General features: G+C 44.8%; 1 protein-coding gene and 1 non-coding gene across 3 annotated transcripts in view; one reads left to right on the forward strand and one right to left on the reverse strand.

Moving 5' to 3' along the window:
- Positions 1-7,870: 7,870 nt before the first annotated feature.
- The window catches only part of Rras2 (RAS related 2), a 70,356-nt gene continuing 58,970 nt past the window's right edge, over positions 7,871-19,256 (reverse strand). For both annotated transcript variants that reach the window (XM_045146509.1, XM_045146510.1), the window contains exons 5-6: positions 10,991-11,109; positions 7,871-9,348 (exon numbers count right to left, since the gene is read on the reverse strand). In XM_045146509.1, the coding sequence (XP_045002444.1) occupies positions 9,261-9,348; positions 10,991-11,109 (207 nt within the window). In that variant the 3' untranslated portion in view covers positions 7,871-9,260. The remainder of the gene's footprint in view (positions 9,349-10,990; positions 11,110-19,256) is intronic.
- Positions 15,688-15,761, forward strand: LOC123459978. The gene has a single exon (XR_006636706.1). It is a non-coding gene; the product is annotated as a small nucleolar RNA SNORD66 (small nucleolar RNA).

A 19,256-nucleotide genomic window follows, 5' to 3' on the forward strand; every position in this document is an offset into this window, starting at 1 on the left:
CGCTTGCCTGTGAAGCCTATGGACCCAGGTTCGAATCACCAGGACCCATGTAAGCCAGATGCACAAGGTGGCACTTGTGTCTGGAGGTCATTTGTAATGGCTGAAGGCCCTGACACACACACTCCCCCCCCACCTGCCCCCCCTCAAATAAATAAATAAAAATAAAAGAATAAAAATACATTTTTGGATCAGGAGTGGTGGTGGCTATAATCCCAGCATTACAGACACAGGAGCTCAGGCTGACCTGGGACATACTCTGCAGTTCCAGGCTGGCCTAGAACTCAGAGCAATCCTTCCTACTTCTGTCTCCCAAGTGCTGGGATTAAGGACATATGTCAAGATACCTGGCTAAATGAATTATTTTTAAGTCAGAAATCTCAAAGAACCATAGAAATGTGTCTCTGGACCATAACAGAACCTGATCTGGAATAAGAGCTTAGTTTTGGAGGTTAGCTGCATATGAGTTAAATATTTACACCCGAAAGAAATGGCTACTATTATCCAAACAAGACTAAACCATAAGTGTTTAATAAGATTACAATTTAAGAGTCGAAGAAGATCGTCATTTCCACTAGTTTGCTCTTTGGTGCTATTAATTTGAATGGAATGATTCACCATTCTTCCTATTGCCCAAAGTCGGCAGAATGAATGAAAATAAGTCACATTTGGAAATGATGGGGGTGCGCTAACAAATGTAAGGAGCAGCTGTTAATTAGTGTGATGCTAATTCTTCAATTTTAATCCTCTGAAACTGAAAGAAAAAGCTTTACTAAAATGCCACATTTCAATAATGCCACCCTGCTTTAGAAACCCTGTGGGTTTGACGGCACTGCGTACCCACTTGGCAGGGCAGAAAGGCAGCCACTGTAATGGTTAGCCAGGGGGATCAACAGCACTTGTGCGAGAGCGAGCAGGACCCTCAACTCAACGTGGGCTGGCTTCCTCACACTCAATGACTTCTCTTCCTCACCTTCATGGTTAAGCCAGCTCTCCCCTGGAAAGCAGGTACTCCTGGCGTCCTGTCTGAGGATTCACTGAAAGCCAGCTGCATTCCACCTGCCCCTCACTTCTTCATAAATTAGTGAATGCCCACTTCTGTGTTGTAGCTGACTTTGGTCACTTATAAATGAAACTGTCATGGCAGAATGTGCATGCATAATCTTTGCAGCCATTACCAGAAAAAAAAGGCAATTTCAGACTGGGTTTACAGAACATTCATTAACATGTTCTCACAGTAGTCTACATGCTCTTGCCTTGGACATACTGATTAGCAATGATCTCTTATTTTAAGCAGTTACATGCTAAGATAAAAATTAAGTAGCAACAGGACTGGAGAGAAGGCTCAGTGGTTAATGTGCTTGCCTGAAAAGCCTAATGGCCTGGATTCAATTCCCCAGTACTCATGTAAAGCCAGATGCACGAAGTGGCACAAGCATCTGGAGTTTCTTACCAGTGGCTAGAGGCCCTGGAGCACCCATTCTCTCTGTTACTCCTCCCTCCCTCCCTCCCTCCCTCCCTCCCTCCCTCCCTCCCTCCCTCCCTCTCTCTCTCTCTCTCTCTCTGCAAATAAATTAATTTTATTAACAGAAGAGCAAACAAGACTGCTGACTCCCTTACAGAGTTGAAGTTTGTAAGAGTCCTGGTTTTCCTCTTGTGTTTGAATGTAACTCCTACTGGGTTATCCTAACCTGCCTGGAATTACTAGCCTACCCAAGTGGTTGGAAGAGCCTCTTACGAAACACACCTGCATCTCCTGCTTAGCTTCCCACTAAACTGGTTCTTAAAGCAGAAGCAGGACATGCAGTTTAATTGCTCCCACAATGGAGATGCAGAAGTAAGACAGCAAAGGCTTAGAAACTTTCACAGTAACTGGACATTGCCACAATTCCCAAGAGAATGCTCACTTTCCTTATTATTTACTTTTTTAAAAAATACTTTACTTGGGCTGGAGAGATGGCTTAGCGGTTAAACGCTTGCCTATGAAGCCTAAGGACCCCGGTTCGAGGCTTGGTTCCCCAGGTCCCACGTTAGCCAGATGCACAAGGGGGCACACGCGTCTGGAGTTCGTTTGCAGTGGCTGGAAGCCCTGGCGCGCCCATTCTCTCTCTCTCTCCCTCTATCTGTCTTTCTCTCTATGTCTGTCGCTCTCAAATAAATAAATAAAAAATGAACAAAAAAAATTTAAAAAAATACTTTACTTATTTATTTGGAAGCAGGGTGGGGTAATGAATGAGTATGGGCATTATGGCCTCTTGTCGCAAATGAATTCCAGATACATGTGTCACTTTGTGCACCTGGCTTTTTGTGGAATCTGAGGAAGCAAATCCAGACCAATAGCCTTTGTAAGCAAAATCCTTTAACCACACAGAAGCCATCTCCACAGCTCCCTAATCCATTTATTTTATTTTACCCACTCATTTATTTGAAAGAGGGGATAAGAGGGAGAGAGAGAAAAAAAAAAATGGGCATGCCAGGGCCTCTAGCCACTGCACACAAACTCCAGATGTATGTGTCACCTTTTGTATCTGGCTTTACGTGCATACTACGGGATCGAACCTCGGTCCTTTAGCTTTGCCAGCAAGTGCCTAACCACTGAGCCATCTCTCCAGGTCCCTAATTTGCTTTTAATTATACTTAACAAAAGTATCAGTCCACAACACTGGAAATTAAGATTTTTTAAACTGAGCCTCTACCACAGATGATCTGAGATGCAGAAAAAAAACATTCTCAGACAGAATGGCATGCCAGCTGCAAATCCACAGCCTTCTCCCCGTCCTTCTCTTCCAGTGTTCTGCTATGCAGCCCAGTTTGGCCTTGAACTCAGGATTCTCAGACAGAATGGCGTGCCAGCTGCAAACCCACGGTCTCCTCCCTTTGTCTTCCAGTGTTTTGCTATGTAGCCCAGTCTGGCCTTGAACTCATGATTCTCCTGCCCTACCCTCCAGGTACTGGAAATTATACATATGCACCATCCTATCTGGCCAAAGCCTAGACTTTCAACTCTCAAGATACCAAATATCCAGACAGTAATACTTGACTCCAGATTTCCACGCCTACATGGTATGATCAAGCACTGTGCAGTGGCTCACACTCCAGCAGCTGCCATCTACGGCAAACACCTAACCTGTGTGTGGCCACTTGGTGCATCCTGTTTTCAGTGGCTTTGTCACGGTTTTGGACAGCCCACACTTACTGTCTCCCATCACACAGCTCCTATCTGGTGTCCACAACTGGACAGTTGAAACAAACCTCTAAGGAAGTCCAACCACTGAGTGCGTGCGTGCTGGCTGGCTCTTGCGCACCCTCCCTCCCTCCCTCTCCCTCCCTCCCTCTCTGTCTCTCTCTCTCTCGCTCTCACTCTCACTCTCACTCTGAATGGTACCCAAAGTCCTTGAGCCACTCCCAAGCCCCAGCCTTCCTTGACTTCAGGTTCCTGGCCCTCTCCTTACTGGCTGCTTCTCTAGCTGGCTCTTAACTTTTCTACCTTCCAGATGTTTGTTTCATAGCAAAATTTGACCCTTGAGCCTTCTTCAGGCTCCCTGGTGAATATTGGCCATCTCCATCTCTTCAGTCACTAACTCAAAATACATAAAATTACAGACCTGCCCATTTAGTAACTCAAAATACATAAAATTACAGACCTGCCCATTTAGTCCCACTCCAACCCCCACTCCCGAACACCTATATGACTGTCGTCACAATGGCACAGTCTCATCACTAGCTGCCACACTCACAAACACTTCTCACAGGTGCCATTAATGTCCAGGCTCCTCCTTCCCAGGCCACTGCAGGCCAGCCTTTGTCATTCACCTCTGGGATCACACTCCACACTGCACGAGTAACACAGTGAACACAGAACCTGGCTCTGCCCTTGTGGGGCTGTTTTATTTTTTTAATGTTTATTTTATGACAGAGAGGAAGGGGAGACGAAAGAGAGAAAATGGGTGTGCCAGGACCTCCTACAAATGAACTCCAGATGTGTGTGGCCACTTGGTGCACCCTGTTTTTCAGTGGTATTGGAGAATCAGACCTAGGCCAACAGGCTTTGCAAGCAAGTGCCTTTAAGCACTGAGTCAAATCTCCAGGCCCCTCACAGGTTTTCTGATGGGTGGGAAGAGGACAGCCTTCCCAGTTACCAGGCCTTCCCTCCTTCTTCTATCCACACTTCTCTGCAACTTGTACAACCACGGGACTAGATCCTAGAATCTGCAGTTCAGGACTGCTGGCGGCTTCCCCGTCTACAAAAAGACCCTGTGTTGAAGGCCCTCCGAAGCCAGCCACCTCTGTTCCGCTGTGCTTGCATTCACCTGCACCGAACCCGCACGCCATGCCTTCCCACCCCTGGCTCGTCTCCCCTGCCCATCTCAATCCTACCAATCTTGTCCAGCTCCAAGCCAACACCTCCACGCGTTCCCGGTTTACAGGAAGAGCGCACCCTCTGCCGCACCTGGACGTGATATTTTCTGCAGGCTTCCCGTACCTGGCCTTAAAGCCTGCCATCGTGTGTGTGTGTGTGTGTGTGTGTGTGTGTGAGAGAGAGAGAGAGAGAGAGAGAGAGAGAGAGAGAGAGAGAGAGAGAGGGAGAGAGAGAGGGAGGGAGGCAGAGCTAGAGCAAATGAGTTGAGAGAGAATTGGTGCACCAGGGCCTCCAGCCACTGCAATCTAACTGCAGATGTGTGCACCCCCTTGTGCACATGTGTGACCTTGCACACTTGTGCACATGTGTGACCTTGCACACTTGTGCACATGTGTGACCTTGCACACTTGCGTCACTGTGCATCTGGCTTATGTGGGATCTGGAGAGTCAAACAAGAGCCCTTTAGGCTTTGCAGGCAAGCACCTTAACCAGTAAGCCATCTCTCCAGCCCTCAGTCAGATATTTTAATTAAAATACCTTTTTGGCTTTATATATATATTGAAAATTTATATATATATATAGAGATAGATAGATAGATAGATAGATAGATAGATAGATAGATAGAACTTTGAAAATGTACAGCCACAGGAAGACAGGTGGTAAGAGCCTTAGACAGACGAGTGAAAAATGATCACTCGGCCATCATCTTCTGTTCGTCAGGATCCAGCGGTGAGGCAATGGGACAGGATGAATGAAGTTAAGCAAGAGCAGCAGCTGGTAAGTGCGTACAACCCCGAGACATCAAACTTGTAAAACAACAGTGGATGAAGCAAGGGGTCCGTTTATAGATTAAAACTCTGTAGCTCCAATGTGTATCATTTACAGAATAATGTGCAACTTGGAAATAATATAAATCTCTAAGCAAGCAGTATGAGGAGGAACCTCCTAGATCACAAGTACATGATAGCCTACTCAGAAAATTCTGTTTGAAATTCCATGAAATGACGAGGTTCTAAAGTCAGGGAGGAAACGTCCAATGCTACAGAGAACATGCTGCACAGAAGGGCCAGCAAACCCCAGCCTGTGAGAAACAAGAGCAAGAGCAGATTAGCATTTGACATGGCCATGACAGGAAACAGATACACCAGCGTGCACGAAGCTGTAGTGGGACACAGACCCACTAGTTCATTTACTTAACGTCATTCAGATGTTTCCATGCTAGAATGGCACAGACTGAATAGCTACAGCAAGGATCACATGACTTGCAAAGTGTGACGTATTTACTATGTGGCTATTTACAGAGAAAGCTTGACAACCCCCAATTACAGAGAACAAAATATTAGCCAATAGACATGGACTGTTTATGTCACAACACAAGGTAATCTATAATGAATAATATTTACCTTTGTACCTCAGACAATTTAAAAAAAAAAAGAAAGCTAGATTAAGCTGGGTGCTGTGACATTAACCCAATGTCCCAGCTACTTAGAAGGTTAAGGCAGGAGGATCACAAGTCCAGCAGTTCAAGGCAAGCCTGAGCAAAATAGCCAGACCCTGTGTGAGAACAAGACTGAAAGCATCAAATTGAGCTACAAATAACTCAAAGCAAAGCCAAAATCTTTTAGATAAAGATGATTCAACTAAACATCCAAAAACACATGCATGGCCATCACCCAACCAAAACCTAGGAGATATATCAAAGCAAGGGAAATATGACCCTAACTAGAAGAACGCCGATGGGAAAATCCAAACGAGAGAGACAGTGGAGTCAACAACGCCTTCACACATGACCTTGTTCAGTCAGAGCCTCTTCCAGCCACAGCTGTGTGACAGGATCTAACCTCTACAGGGTTGGATAGATTATGTTCTCGGTTCTCCCAAAGATGGCACATACCTTGTTCTGTTGGAAGCAGAGATAAGAAGTCAATTTAAACATACAACAGATAAGGCATTAGGAGTTAATTCTCTAGGAACTGGGGAAGGGCTGGAAAGATAGCTTAGTGGTTAAGGTGCTTGCCTGAGAAGCCTTAGTACCCACGTCCAGCTCCCCAGATCCAAAGTAAGTCAACCGCACAAGGTGACGCAGGCGCAAGGTCACACATGCACACAAGGTGACGCAGGCGCAAGGTCACACATGCACACAAGGTGACGCAGGCGCAAGGTCACACATGCACACAAGGTGGCGCAGGCGCAAGGTCACACATGCACACAAGGTGGCGCAGGCGCAAGGTCACACATGCACACAAGGTGACGCAGGCGCAAGGTCACACATGCACACAAGGGGGCACACGCGTCTGGAGTTCAATTTCAGTGGCTGGAAGCCCTGACATGCCAATTCTTTCTCTCTCTCATTAAAGAAAGGCTATGGCCTGAGAAATGACTTAGTGGTTAAGCTGCTTGCCTACAAAGCCTAAGGACCCATGTTCAACTTTTCAGGTCCCACATAAGGCAGACACACAAGGTGACACAAAGTACACAAGATCGCACATGTGCACAGGGTGGCACATGTGTCTGGGGTTCCGTTGTAGTGGCTGGAGGCCCTAGTGCACCCATTCTCTCCCTCTCTCTATTTCTCTCTCTCATAAAAATATACAAATAAATAAATAACACCAATCTGTTGAGTTTGCATCAAAAAAAAATTTTTAAAGGACTGGGGAAGGGAAGTACTTGAAGATAGTGATAATGGGAACAGGGTGTGTGAAAAGAACCGTATAGCTAGGCATAGTGGTGAACAACTGAAACTTCAGTAATTGGGAGTCGGAGACAGGAGGATCAGAGTGGGATGAGGAGGCCATACGACAGATCCTGTTTCAAACAAGAAGGAAGGCTTCCCCACCAAAAATATGAGACGGCAGTGTAACATAAGGTGCCAGAGCCGCAGGAGACACCTGTGAGCTTCCTGGGTAGTAACTGTACTGGAGACTACAGAGAAGTGAATAAATACACATACACCCTCTGAGAAGGAACCCTAAAGTAAAATGGCTAAGCAAAACAGACTGTGTTATTTGAATGCTAATAGAAATCACAAGTTTATACTGTACTACATAATGTAAATATTTTTAAAGTTTTACTTTATTAACTACATTAATATAGAATTACACTTTCTTTAGAACTGATAATTGGCAGTTCTCTGTTAAGAGCACTTCAGGAGCCAGGCGTGGTGGTGCACTCCTTTAATACCAGCACTCAGAGGGAGAGGTAGGAGGATCGCTGTGAGTTCGAGGCCACCCTGAGAATACAGAGTGAATTCCAGGTCAACCTAGATAAGAGTGAAACCTTACCTTGAAAAACCAAAAAAAAAAGAGCACTTCAGAGAAAAAGTTTTGAAAACACTGACCTCAGGAAACCACTAAGAACACCAAAAGGTTTCAGATCAGGTTCACCTACCGAATGACCAATTTTAGACTCGACTCCTACAACATGGCTGAAAAAGGCATAGATCTATTAACATAAATTTCTCCTCATATTCCCTCAGAAAACCACTGAAATAACAAAATGAGTAACTGTGCATCATCCTGTAATAATAGATCAGTTTTAATTCTAGCACCTGAAGCTGTACAGGGGACGGTTCATCAACTTCATGGGACCGTTGTACACATTCAATAAAGTGACAGCCGTGCAAAACCACCGAGGGTCTTGAAATCAGGAACATACTTGGAATTGTTTCAAAACAATCCACAGAATTAAAAACACAACCAGAAGCCATCCACAATTATACTAACTGTCAATCATAAATTTTACACATGATACTCAATATAAACAGTCAATATTTAGCAGGGGTAGCACACGTGACTTCGGAGTCGCATCCTGTTGCACTTTACCAGGAAGGCTTCTTGAGTTAGGGACATGACCGGCCACAGGTGAACAAAACCAGGACCCAGCCAGTGAGTAAAGTTCTACCACAGTTACTGTAGTTTCCACTTTCTCTTTTCTTTTCTGTCAGTTAAAAGTGAACAGTGAGAATTAAATACTTATCTTTACATATACACAAGGTATACTGTGAAAGCATATTTGCTTACAAACATATAAAAATACTTGTTAACTAGTTTGATAAGAAAATAACGTATAAAAGTATATAGCAAAACATTAATCATCTGACTCTGGAAAGATCAATTCCATATTTTATATTACATCAAACAAAAACTGTTTTAGTTTGTTTTGAATCCCTTAACCAGAAATACTTGAAGAGAAAGACAGACAGGAATTATTCATTCTTATCCTTAGCATCACTGTGAAATATAGTTAAACTAAGAAACCAAGTTCACTGAAACACCGAGGTCCAGAATTATCATCTTCAAGAGGAGGCTTAACAACAAGACTTGACAAGCAGTTTTTAATCCAAAGTACAACGGGCATTTTGGTATTTTGGCCACGGGAAAACAAAAGTCGTAGCATCAAAAAAGGTCTGAGATGTCTCACTTTTGTAGATTCTGTTCAGTGTATTTAAGGTTAACAAAAAGTTGACATCAAAAGTTTTAAAGATAGGCAAAATTCACATTTAAAAAGAAAAAATCCCTATGTTTCTACTTAGAGTAACAGTAGGCAATGATTCCAGAAGTTAAAAATTACTTCACAACTATGACTTCAGCTTAGCAAACAGCTTACTTAGGTTCCAAAGCTGGTTCGTCCCTATTAAAATGTAAGCCCTTAAGAGAAGGCTGTGTCTTGTGATGAAGACATGTAATTTAAAAGAACCAGACAATCTCTGAAGCAGCCTTAGTGTTTCCGTTACCGGTTTGGAAAGGACCATTGCATTAGCTCCACAGAAAGAATTAGCCAGCTTCTTGGTGTAAGGCTGACACGGTGATCATTGGTCTAAGGCTAGCAAGGTACCACGTGACATAAAGCACAGGAGAGGGGACAAGGGCTTCCTGGCAGCTGGCAGCTGGTGCTCAGGGGACTCTCAGAAAATGACACAGTGGCAGCCTTTCTTGTCTTTCTCTTTCCGAGCTGGTTCTGGTGAAGGAGGACATTCTTGCTCTTGAAATTTCCTGCAAGACAGAAAAATCTCAATCTAATCACCCACTTGTACTCTACTGTAACAAATGCAGGTCAATTGTGGACAAGTTGCACTTCAGAGCACATGCTTTTCCAAGTTCAAGTAGGGATCAAAGGAAATCCATGAAAGTAACAAAGGTTCAAGGGACCAGGAGTTGCTCCATGGTAGCACTTTCCCAGCATGCGTGAGGCCCTGAATTCAATCCCAGGTCATCCCCAAAATAGGATGGTGGAGGGGTGGGGGTGGCAGAAGACAGGAGCATACACGTTTAGACACAAAACTAAGCTGAGCTGTCTAAGCAGTTTTCATGTGTGAGACGCAATCACCTCTGACCCCATCTCAATTTGAGATTCTTAGACTCACAGATATACTTTGATAAGCATCCCTCACCAAATATAATACAACACTACCCTTATCAGATATACAGACAGACAGACAGACAGATCTCCATCCCATTCCTTTCTGCCACTTGTTGAAGTTAGTGTAAAACAAGCTAGCAGATATCTTAGTCTTCAGTTTTTAGATAGAAATAATGAAAACCTACCTTTCACAGCTATTATGAAGACTTAAAATCGCTTGTGATGTTTAAGTATGTCTGGCACTTTAAAGGAAGAAAACCCCTATGCCCCCTTCAAACACCTACTGATGTGGGGGGTAACAAGAGAGTCATGAAGGTCAAGGAACATAATTATCATTGTAAGAAGAAACTGGTTCATTAGTTACTGGGATGGGGGAAGGGCAATAAAACAAAATCATCCATCTTAACTGTTCTTAAGTTTTTAGTGTGGTGAGCCATCACCTGCAGCGCACACGGCGACTCTACAGATCACCATCCTCACGACAACACAGAGGTACACTGCTCCCCAAGGACCTGCTCTTCTCACCTGCAGCGCACACGGCGACTCTACAGATCACCGTCCTCACGACAACACAGAGGTACACTGCTCCCCAAGGACCTGCTCTTCTCACCTGCAGCGCACATGGCAACTCTACAGATCACCTGTCCTCAAGCTTCTTGGGATCCAGCAATAGTTTCCAAGCCCCAGGGACCTGTGGGCAGCAGTGCTCTGTACACTGAGCTGTGTATGTCCTTTGGAGTACCATGCCCCCGTGGGATTCTAGAACCCTGCTAGCTGGCTTACTCTTATCCTGGAAGGAATTGGCTAAGAAGAGCACAGCTTCTGGAACCAAGGGATCTGGAGTCAGGTTCCAACTCTGCCACTTAACACATACAAAGATTCAATATCTTAATGACCCTCTATACCCCATTTTCTCATCTGATAGTGAGGGCTAAAGAAAGCATGTAGTTCTCTAGGCTGCAGTAAGAACGAGGTACAGAAACTCATGGGAAGGGTTCAGCGCGGTGTCTGACAGACACTGGAGCAGCTGCCGTCATCACTAGCTTCAAAGCATTCAACTCCTCCTGAAATTCCTATAAGCTCTTTCTACTACAACTAAAATTATTAGGTGAGATTTTCAATTACAAGTGCCTTCAATATGCTATGTACTGAGTGAAAATTTAACCTGCCATGTGCATTGGCTCCTAGAAAGAAATCACTCCTACAATGTCCTCCTGCATACTAAAAACCTTTCATGGCAATTCATTAAAACATGTCTAGCACATACTTGCTTACCTTATAACCCGGACAAGTTCATGGAAAGCTTGATCTACATTCATCCTGATCTTTGCTGACGCCTCCATGTATGTGACTTTGAGCTGCCGCGCTAGCTGCTGTCCTTCTTCCTGTGTGACCTGAAATTCCAAGAGTTGCTTAAGTGCATGAAGTGTTAATGACCAGCTCTGTCCTGTGTAGTCCTCGCTACAGACTGAGCTTCAGGCCTGCTGGGGACCAAGCTGCTTCCCATAAAATGAGCCCACGAGTGTCACAAGGCCACAGAAACCAAAGCCCTCCTCTGCAGAACAAACCAAAAGAGCACATGTGTGATGGAAATGCAGTCAGCCCTCAGTGTCCCCACGAGTTCCCCACGTGGGGGAGCAACCAGCTACGGGTCAGGAGTACCTGACGAGTTGAGCTGGTGCTGCAGGGCGGGGCAGGGCGCACCTGTAATCCGAGCACCCCAGAAGCAGAGACAGAAGGGTCAGGAGTTCACAGCCAGCTTCAGCTACAAAGGGAGCTCAAGGTCCAGCTGGACTACAGGAGACCCTGTCCAGAAAACAAACAAACAAACAAAAACAAAAAACACACCACCACGGCTTGAGCTGAACTGTACTGGGCGTGCACAGATGTTTTTCTGATTATCCCCTGAAGTATTTGCACAGCATGACCACCAGGTCAGATGTTACACATGATCTAGAGATGACTTAAGTAGGACAGTGTGTGTAGGTTATATATGAATCTATGCTACTGTATGTGAGGGGCTTAAGCTCCAAATACACTGGCATCCATCGGACACCCTAGAACCACTTCCCAGCTGAATCAAGGAATAATGCACTACCTCCCGAGCTCCTGCTTCATATCAGACATGGTAGATGCAGCAGCAAAACATACGGAAGAGAACAGAAACCCAGCTAAGCAGTCAGGAAAAGCTTGCTTGACAAAGTTGACTCAAGAAATAAATCGAGTTTGGAGGTAGTAGAGGACAGGATGAGGAAACATCCCTAGCAAAGGAAACAACATGTGGGAGACCTTAGAGCAAACGGGATTTCCATGCCTGGGCTCTGAAAGAAGCCCCGTGAAGACTGGATAAAGGACTCTTCAGTGTGGAGAGAAGGAGTGAAGAGGAAGCACAATGTCTTCAAGTGGGGATGAAGGGAGAAACGCAGCCGTGGAGAGTGACACATCAACAGCTCAGGGTAAGAACATACCGAGGGTCACCAGGTACCTTCTACACTGTAAAGGTAAAACAGTGAGTAGTAATGTTCATCTCAACTGGTTGTTCCCAACCAACACCACAAAAGTAGAAAAGAATACTGGGGAGATGGCAAGATTGCTTAGTGGTTAAGGTGCTTGCCTGCAAAGCCTAAGGACCCACATTCTATCCAGATCCCATGTAAGCCAGATGCATAAAGGTAAGGTAAGCACAAGGTTGCACATACCCACTAGGTGGCGCAAGCGTCTGGAGTTCGAAGGCAGTGGCTAAAGCCCTGGTGCCCAGTTCTCTCTCTTTCTCAAGTGAAAATAAATTAAAGTGCTATAACAATACTGGGGAAGCCATCAGGTAAAAAGAAGTCTTGGTGAGCCAGGCACAGTGACACACACTTTAATCCCAGCACTCAGGAGGTAGAGGTAGAAGGATCGCCATGAGTTTGAGGACCCCCTGAAACTACACAGTTAATTCCAGGTCAGCCTGGGCCAGAGCAAGACCCTACCTCGGAAAACCAAAAAGAAAAAGAAAGAAACATTGTTTCTTCAATAATTTAACATTTTTTACACCATAAAAGTATGATCATTACTAAACTTACTTATCTTGAAGTTCTTGCAAACTCCAAAGGTTTTCTGCACCACTATGATCCTTTCCTCACTGCACTGACCAGAGCATCCCGTGCAAACAGAGGGAGAAACTGCAGGACAAGGCATCTCATCTCCGTCATGACACCACAGTCAGCGGCAGGACTGTTCTGCACATGCCCAGTACCCAAGTGACAAAGTTTCTCACCACCGTTTGTAAATGGATTTTACTGGGAATGGAGGTTGGACATGACCAGATGTTTCTTCTCTATCTGCTTGAGATGGTCACATGATTTTCCACATACAATGTGTTAACATGATGCATTATACCAACTTGCTTCCAAATGGTAAGCCAGCATTGCACTTCTGAAATAAAGTCCACATGATGGGTATAATGTCCTTTCTGCCTATTGCTAAATTCTATTTATAAACATTTTACTTAGCATGCGCCACCTTGTGCATCTGGCTTATGTGGGTACTGAGGAATCAAACCTGGGTCCTTAGGCTTGCAGGCAAGTGCCTTAACTGCTGAGCCATCTCTCCAGCCCCTTGAAGGAAATTTTCACACAAATTAAATGTATCTGACAGACCACTATTCAGCATCTATCTTAGCATCTTAGGTGAGCTTTGGTGATGTGCACCTTTCCAAGAAACATGTCCATTTTACTTAACTTGCTGAATTTATTGGTATAAAGTGTTTTACACTCGGGGGGGGGGGGGAACTAAGAAGAAAAAATGGAAGTTCTTTATAGCATTTCTTTATTGGCTTTCATGCATTTGTGAGATCAGAAGTGACGGTCCTGTTGCATTCCAAACACTCCCTGCTGCCCTGGGAAAGGCAGACGCACGAGACAGGCGCTCAGCAGCTGAGCTACGCTGCAGCTCCGTCCCTTTCGTTCCAATCACTCTGGCTGAGGTTTGCCAGGTTGGTCTGTTTGTAAAAGCTGGGCATTTCTGTTGTTGTTGCTGCTCTTATTTATCTCTCCTATGGCTTTTCTAGTTTCTACTTCTGTTTTCTTTCTTTATGGGCAATGGCTTTGCAAATACCACAGCCATAGTTTTTCTGCTTTTATTTCCTTCGTGCTTATTATGGTTTTAATTTAGTCTACTTCTTTCTCTTCTACTTTCTTAAGTAGAATAAGGAATCAGGGTCACTTTTCCCTCCCCACGCAGACTTCTTCAAGGCATCCCGCTTACCCCAATAGTAGGGTGTTAGTTTCCCACACTGGGGATTTCCTAGCTCTGTTGTTATGCTGACTTCATTCAACTGCCATACGCACTGAGGCTCCCCCTATGACCCACCTCATTTCAGTGATGTGTGGCGTATACTGCTGAGTGGCGTGTTCACTAGGTGCCAGTCAGGATAAGCTGTCTGGTGGAGCTACTGAGTGAGCCACAGTGCACTAATTTTATTGCTCTTCTCATAAATTATTGAAAGGGTCTCTCACTGCAAGTGTGAACTAACCTTTTCTATGTTGTTCTTTGAACTCTTGCTTTAGGACTTGTTGTTAGGCACATGAATGTTTAGGCCATTAAGTTCTCTTGAACTTTTCTCTATCACTGTACATGTGGCAATACTCTACTGACCTGTCTGTCTTGTATCTACATGGCCACTTTACTTTCATGAGTGTCAGCTCGGTGAATCTTACTCCATTTTTCACTTTTAACCTCTCTGTGTGTCTTTAAAATGAATGTAGTTTTCTTGAAGAGCTTTGCCTTTTCATCTAATCTGGTATCATGTGCCTTTCAAAGGAGATCCTCACCGTTTCACTGAATTGCTACAGCTGAGTCGCGCTGCTCCTTGCCTCAGATGTGCCATCAAGTGTTCATTCGAACCATCCTGCTTTCCTGCCTGTGGTTAACAGTGTTATTCCATGTTAAGTCCTATGCTGGCTTCACTCTTTACTGCTATTTGTTAACCTATTTCAGTGGTTGCTTTAGACACCACAGTACACATTTGAAACCCAGCAGCCTCATGCAAAGGGTACTGCACCAGTTCATGTCAGTCTAGGAATGTGTAAGAACGGATGTCTCCTGCTTGCTCTTTCCTATTTTTCTTTTGCCTTCTAATACACTGTTGTTTTTTAAACACTCAATTATTAAGTTTGAAAGAGCCTTAACTAAGAATAAACAGAACTGATATTTCCACACAATTACCGCGTCCAGTGTCCCCCAGCTTCCAGTTCCCATTTGATGTCGCTCGTCCTCTGCCTGAGGACGTCTTGGCACATGTGTTGTAACACAAGTACGTTAATGTTGAGCTCTAATATTTTTATGTGTTTGGGAACAAGTTTTTGTTGACTTCTGGACAGCAGGTTTTTGGTTTCAGTACTTCAAGGACAATGCACTAATGTCCACCTGCCTTGCATTATTTCCAAAAGAAACAAGAATGAAGGTCATCCTTAGCTGTTTCTCTGTCTGCAGTTTTATCCTTCTCAGCTACTTCGAAGATTTTGTCTTTACTGCAAGTTTTAAGAAATTTCATCACAAAGTGTCTAATAGTTGTCCTAATGTTTCTCATGCTTAGGGTTTCTTGAGTGTCATAGATGTATGTTTTGAGCAAACTTAGAAATTTTCAGTCATTACTTGTGCTGTTAATACCATCCAGTACAATTTTCATCTGGACAGTTTTAGCTTCTGAAGTTTGATGGCTAAGTTCTTTTTATACATTCCATGTCACTTGTAGTTAGACATCCAGTGTTTTCTTGAGCTTCTTGACTGTGTAGAATGTAACTGTGTTCATGTCTGTTGACTACTTCCATCAGTTGTGTTACTTCAGGCTCCAGACAGAACTGGCATGCCAACGTTTACGTAATTTTTAAATTTACCTTGCCTTTCTCCAAAATAATATGCATACCAGACCTTGAGTTTGAAATATATATCAAATGATGCAAGCAATTAGCCCTCAGGAAGAAGACGAAGTTTACTGCTGAAGACTCCACGTGCCTGGCCTGCAAGGGTCACTGAGAAATCAAGATGGAGCTGAGCTGAAAACCTTCTCCCTATAGACCAGCTGACAAAAAGCTGAAAAAAACTATGCTACATGCAGCCCTATGGGAAACAGAAGTCATCAGTGGTGAAAAGAGTGGACACTGCAAGCCTCAAGTTTGGCCAGCCAGGCCAAATTACCAAACAGGTGTGATAATGGCACATCTGTTATAGGGAAAACCATCTGCTCCCTAATTGGACTGGAGGTCCTCTCCATGGAAGAGAATACATGCCTGGTACTGAAAACCCAATCAAAAGCCTAAGGCAGGGGCGGTCATGAGACCTAGGAGTATAACAGCTGCTCATCTGGCTAAATGCATATATTATACTCACCAAACTTTCTGGGAAGCACCTCTCTCAACATTCATGCCCATATATTAATGCTACTCTCACTTGTGGTTACAGAAGCTTCTCTTTTCAGATGGTGGTGATGATTGGGATGACCCAAAAGCCACCATAGTGCTGAGAAGTGACAGGAGCGTTCAGCACTGAAACATCTCTATCACGCCTTCCAAGGCTCAGGGTGGTGGGAAAAATGTAAGAGGCAAAGGAAGCATAGGACTCCTTACACTGTAGTCTTCCAGACAGAAATTGGCCTCAATATCCATGACCTCACAGTGCCTACCGCTACCTTCACAAGACTCTCAAAACAGGAAGAAAAGATGATGACAGCAAAATAAAAGAGAGACTAATGGAGAGAGGGAGGGGACATGATGGAGTGTGGGTTTGTGAAGAGGAATGTGGTGGAGGAAAGGGAATTATCATGGTTTGTTGTCTATAATTATGGAAGCTGTCAATAAAATAAGTTCAAAAAAAAGAGAAAACTTTGCAGAGCTGCTGATTTAGTGGTAACAATATTTTGTTTGTTTTTCTTTATTTATTTTATTTATTTATTTATTTATTTATTTATTTTCTTTATTTTCATTATTATTGACAACTTCCAAAGTGGGCTAGCGGGAGACACTACCTCGAGGGGGCGGGGGGGGGGGGGAGAACAGGAAAAGGAATCAATAACACGGGGTGAAGGATGGAGGAGTCAGTCCGTCCACAGGAGCAGAAGCCGAAATGAGGCAGCACGGCATCCTCTACTAACCTGCCTCCCCTCCCTAATACGTTCACAATTCTAGAACCTGTAGTAGTAAAGGCCAGGGCTATAAACTGCAAGTCTAGGGGAGCTGGCTAGAGCTGAGAACGTCTAATGAATCACGTCTAAGACAGGCAGAAGAACTCATACTGGGCGGGCAACAATGAGCAGACTGGAAGTCATGAAGAATCCCGAGGTGATCAAAGTAAGCACGTCAGCATGAGATGAAGCTCTCAGGCTTCCAGGCTGCACTGGGGTAAGACATTCTAAGTCATCACCTTTAACTCTGAAGAGACTTTAAGGGCGAATGCTTCAGGACGGATGTCAGGTTTAAGTGCACCACAGACCCCTTCTACTAGTGAGCCTGGAAGAATGCCTACTCTAGAGCCCTAGGACACCCTCAAGAGACAGGGAGATGAAGAAAAGCTGAAAGAGGACACTGGGGAGAAGAGAAGGAAGAGGGGGAAGAAACGATACCCCAAAGATGAAGAAAGGAGCCATCAACTGCAGCAAACATCCCTGACACCCCAAAACAGCACCGATCCTGAACAGAAAACAAGGAGGGAACAAAGCAAGGTGTTCGGAGGGAAGAGCTGTCTTGTGCTGAGGGGAGGGCAATGGACAGGGAGGTAGAACAAGTGCTGGGAGGACGTCCATGCACTGCTGAGACCACAGCCTGGTAGACAGGTGACGGCCACCCATGCAAGAGGCAGAAGACAGCCTTGGAGAGGCCCATACGGCAGCGGGACCACACAGGCCGTGTGAATGAGCTGAACACCACACAGCCAGATTTCAGCCACTTGTTTTCTCCCTCAATCCATAAACAACTGAGCTTTTCAGCAAATATATGATTATGTTTCTACACACAGTTCAGGTAGAAAACTCTGTACAAGAAAACTTACTCCAAGCTAACAATACATAACTTTTTTGTTATCTTTTTATTTACTTATTTTCAAGCAGACAGAAGGAGAGAGAGGGAGGGAGGGAGGGGAATGGGCATGCCAGAACTGTCTGCTCTCCCTCCTCTGCCTCTTCCTGCCCTGGAGACCTCCCTCCTGCTCTCCTCCGGGCTGCCACGGGGAGACGGTCTGAGGCCGCACGTCTGCAGCGGAGGCAGGCAGCAGGGCGAGGCGGGCGGCGAGAGCACCGCTGAGGCCAGCTGGGAGGACGGAGAGGACCGGTGCAAGGGCCACTGGCCAACACCGAGAAACACTCAGAACCTCAAGAACATGGAGAACATAAACACGAAGCCTAACAGTATATATTGACTACATATTGAGAACACATTTATGCAATTTTCTAATAACAAAAAAACAATGCAAACAAGAGAGAACAGAAGGAAGAAGAGGAAAGAAAGATTACCTTTTAAAATAAATTACATGGACTTGGTTTTGTTTGCTTTAGGGATTGAACCTAGGACCTTGTACATGCTAGGCAAGCGCTCTACCACTGAGCTATGTATCCCCAGCCCCACACTTAGAGCTAATACAAATGCTTACAGGCTTATAGTCTTCTGAAACATTGGGTAAAACAGCATGAAAATTCAATCTGCCCGAATCTTAAAATAAAAAAATAAAAAAACTGGCTACAGAGATGGCCTAGCGGTTAAGGTGCTTGCTTGCCTGCAAAGCCAAAGAACCCAGGTTTGATTCCCCTAGTACCCACATAAGCCAGATGCACAAGGTGCATACATCTGGAGCTCATTTGCAGTGGTTACAGGCCCTGGAGCACTCATTCTCTCTCCTTCCCTCCCCCCTCTTCTTTTAAACAAAAAAATAAGTAAATAAATAAATAAACAAGCTGAGGAGGTGCTGGAGAGATGGCTTAGTGGTTAAGGTACTTGCCTGGGAAGCCTAAGGATCTGTGTTCGACTCTCCAGATCCCACATAAGCCAGACACACAAGGTGATACAAGTGGACAAGGTCACACATGCGCACAAGGTGGTGCCCACATCTGGAGTTCGACTGCAGTGGCTGGAGGCCTTGGCGTGACAATTCTCTCTCTCTCTCTGTCTCTCAACTCTCTCTTATTAAAATTGAAAAATAAAAAGGGGCTGGAGGGATGGCTTAGTGGTTAAGGCATTTGCCGGCAAAGCCAAAGGACCCAGGTTCATTTCCCTAGGACCCATGTAGGCCAAATGCACAACAGGGCGCCCATGTCTGGAATTCGTTTGCCATGGCTGAAGGCCCTGGTGCACCCATTCTTTCTCTCTCTTTCTCCCCCCACCCCCACCAAATAAATAAAATAAAATAACTGGGCTGGAGAGATGGCTTAGCAGTTAAGGCGCTTGCCTACAAAGCTAAAAGGCCCAGGTTTGGTTCCCCAGGATCCATGCATGTCCTCTGGCTTACATGACGGCACAGGCATATGCAATTCATTGGCAGTGGCTGAAGGCCCTGGCATACCCATCTGCCCCAC

This window comes from Jaculus jaculus, chromosome 3, assembly GCF_020740685.1.
Source record: "Jaculus jaculus isolate mJacJac1 chromosome 3, mJacJac1.mat.Y.cur, whole genome shotgun sequence".
Lineage (NCBI taxonomy): Eukaryota > Metazoa > Chordata > Mammalia > Rodentia > Dipodidae > Jaculus > Jaculus jaculus.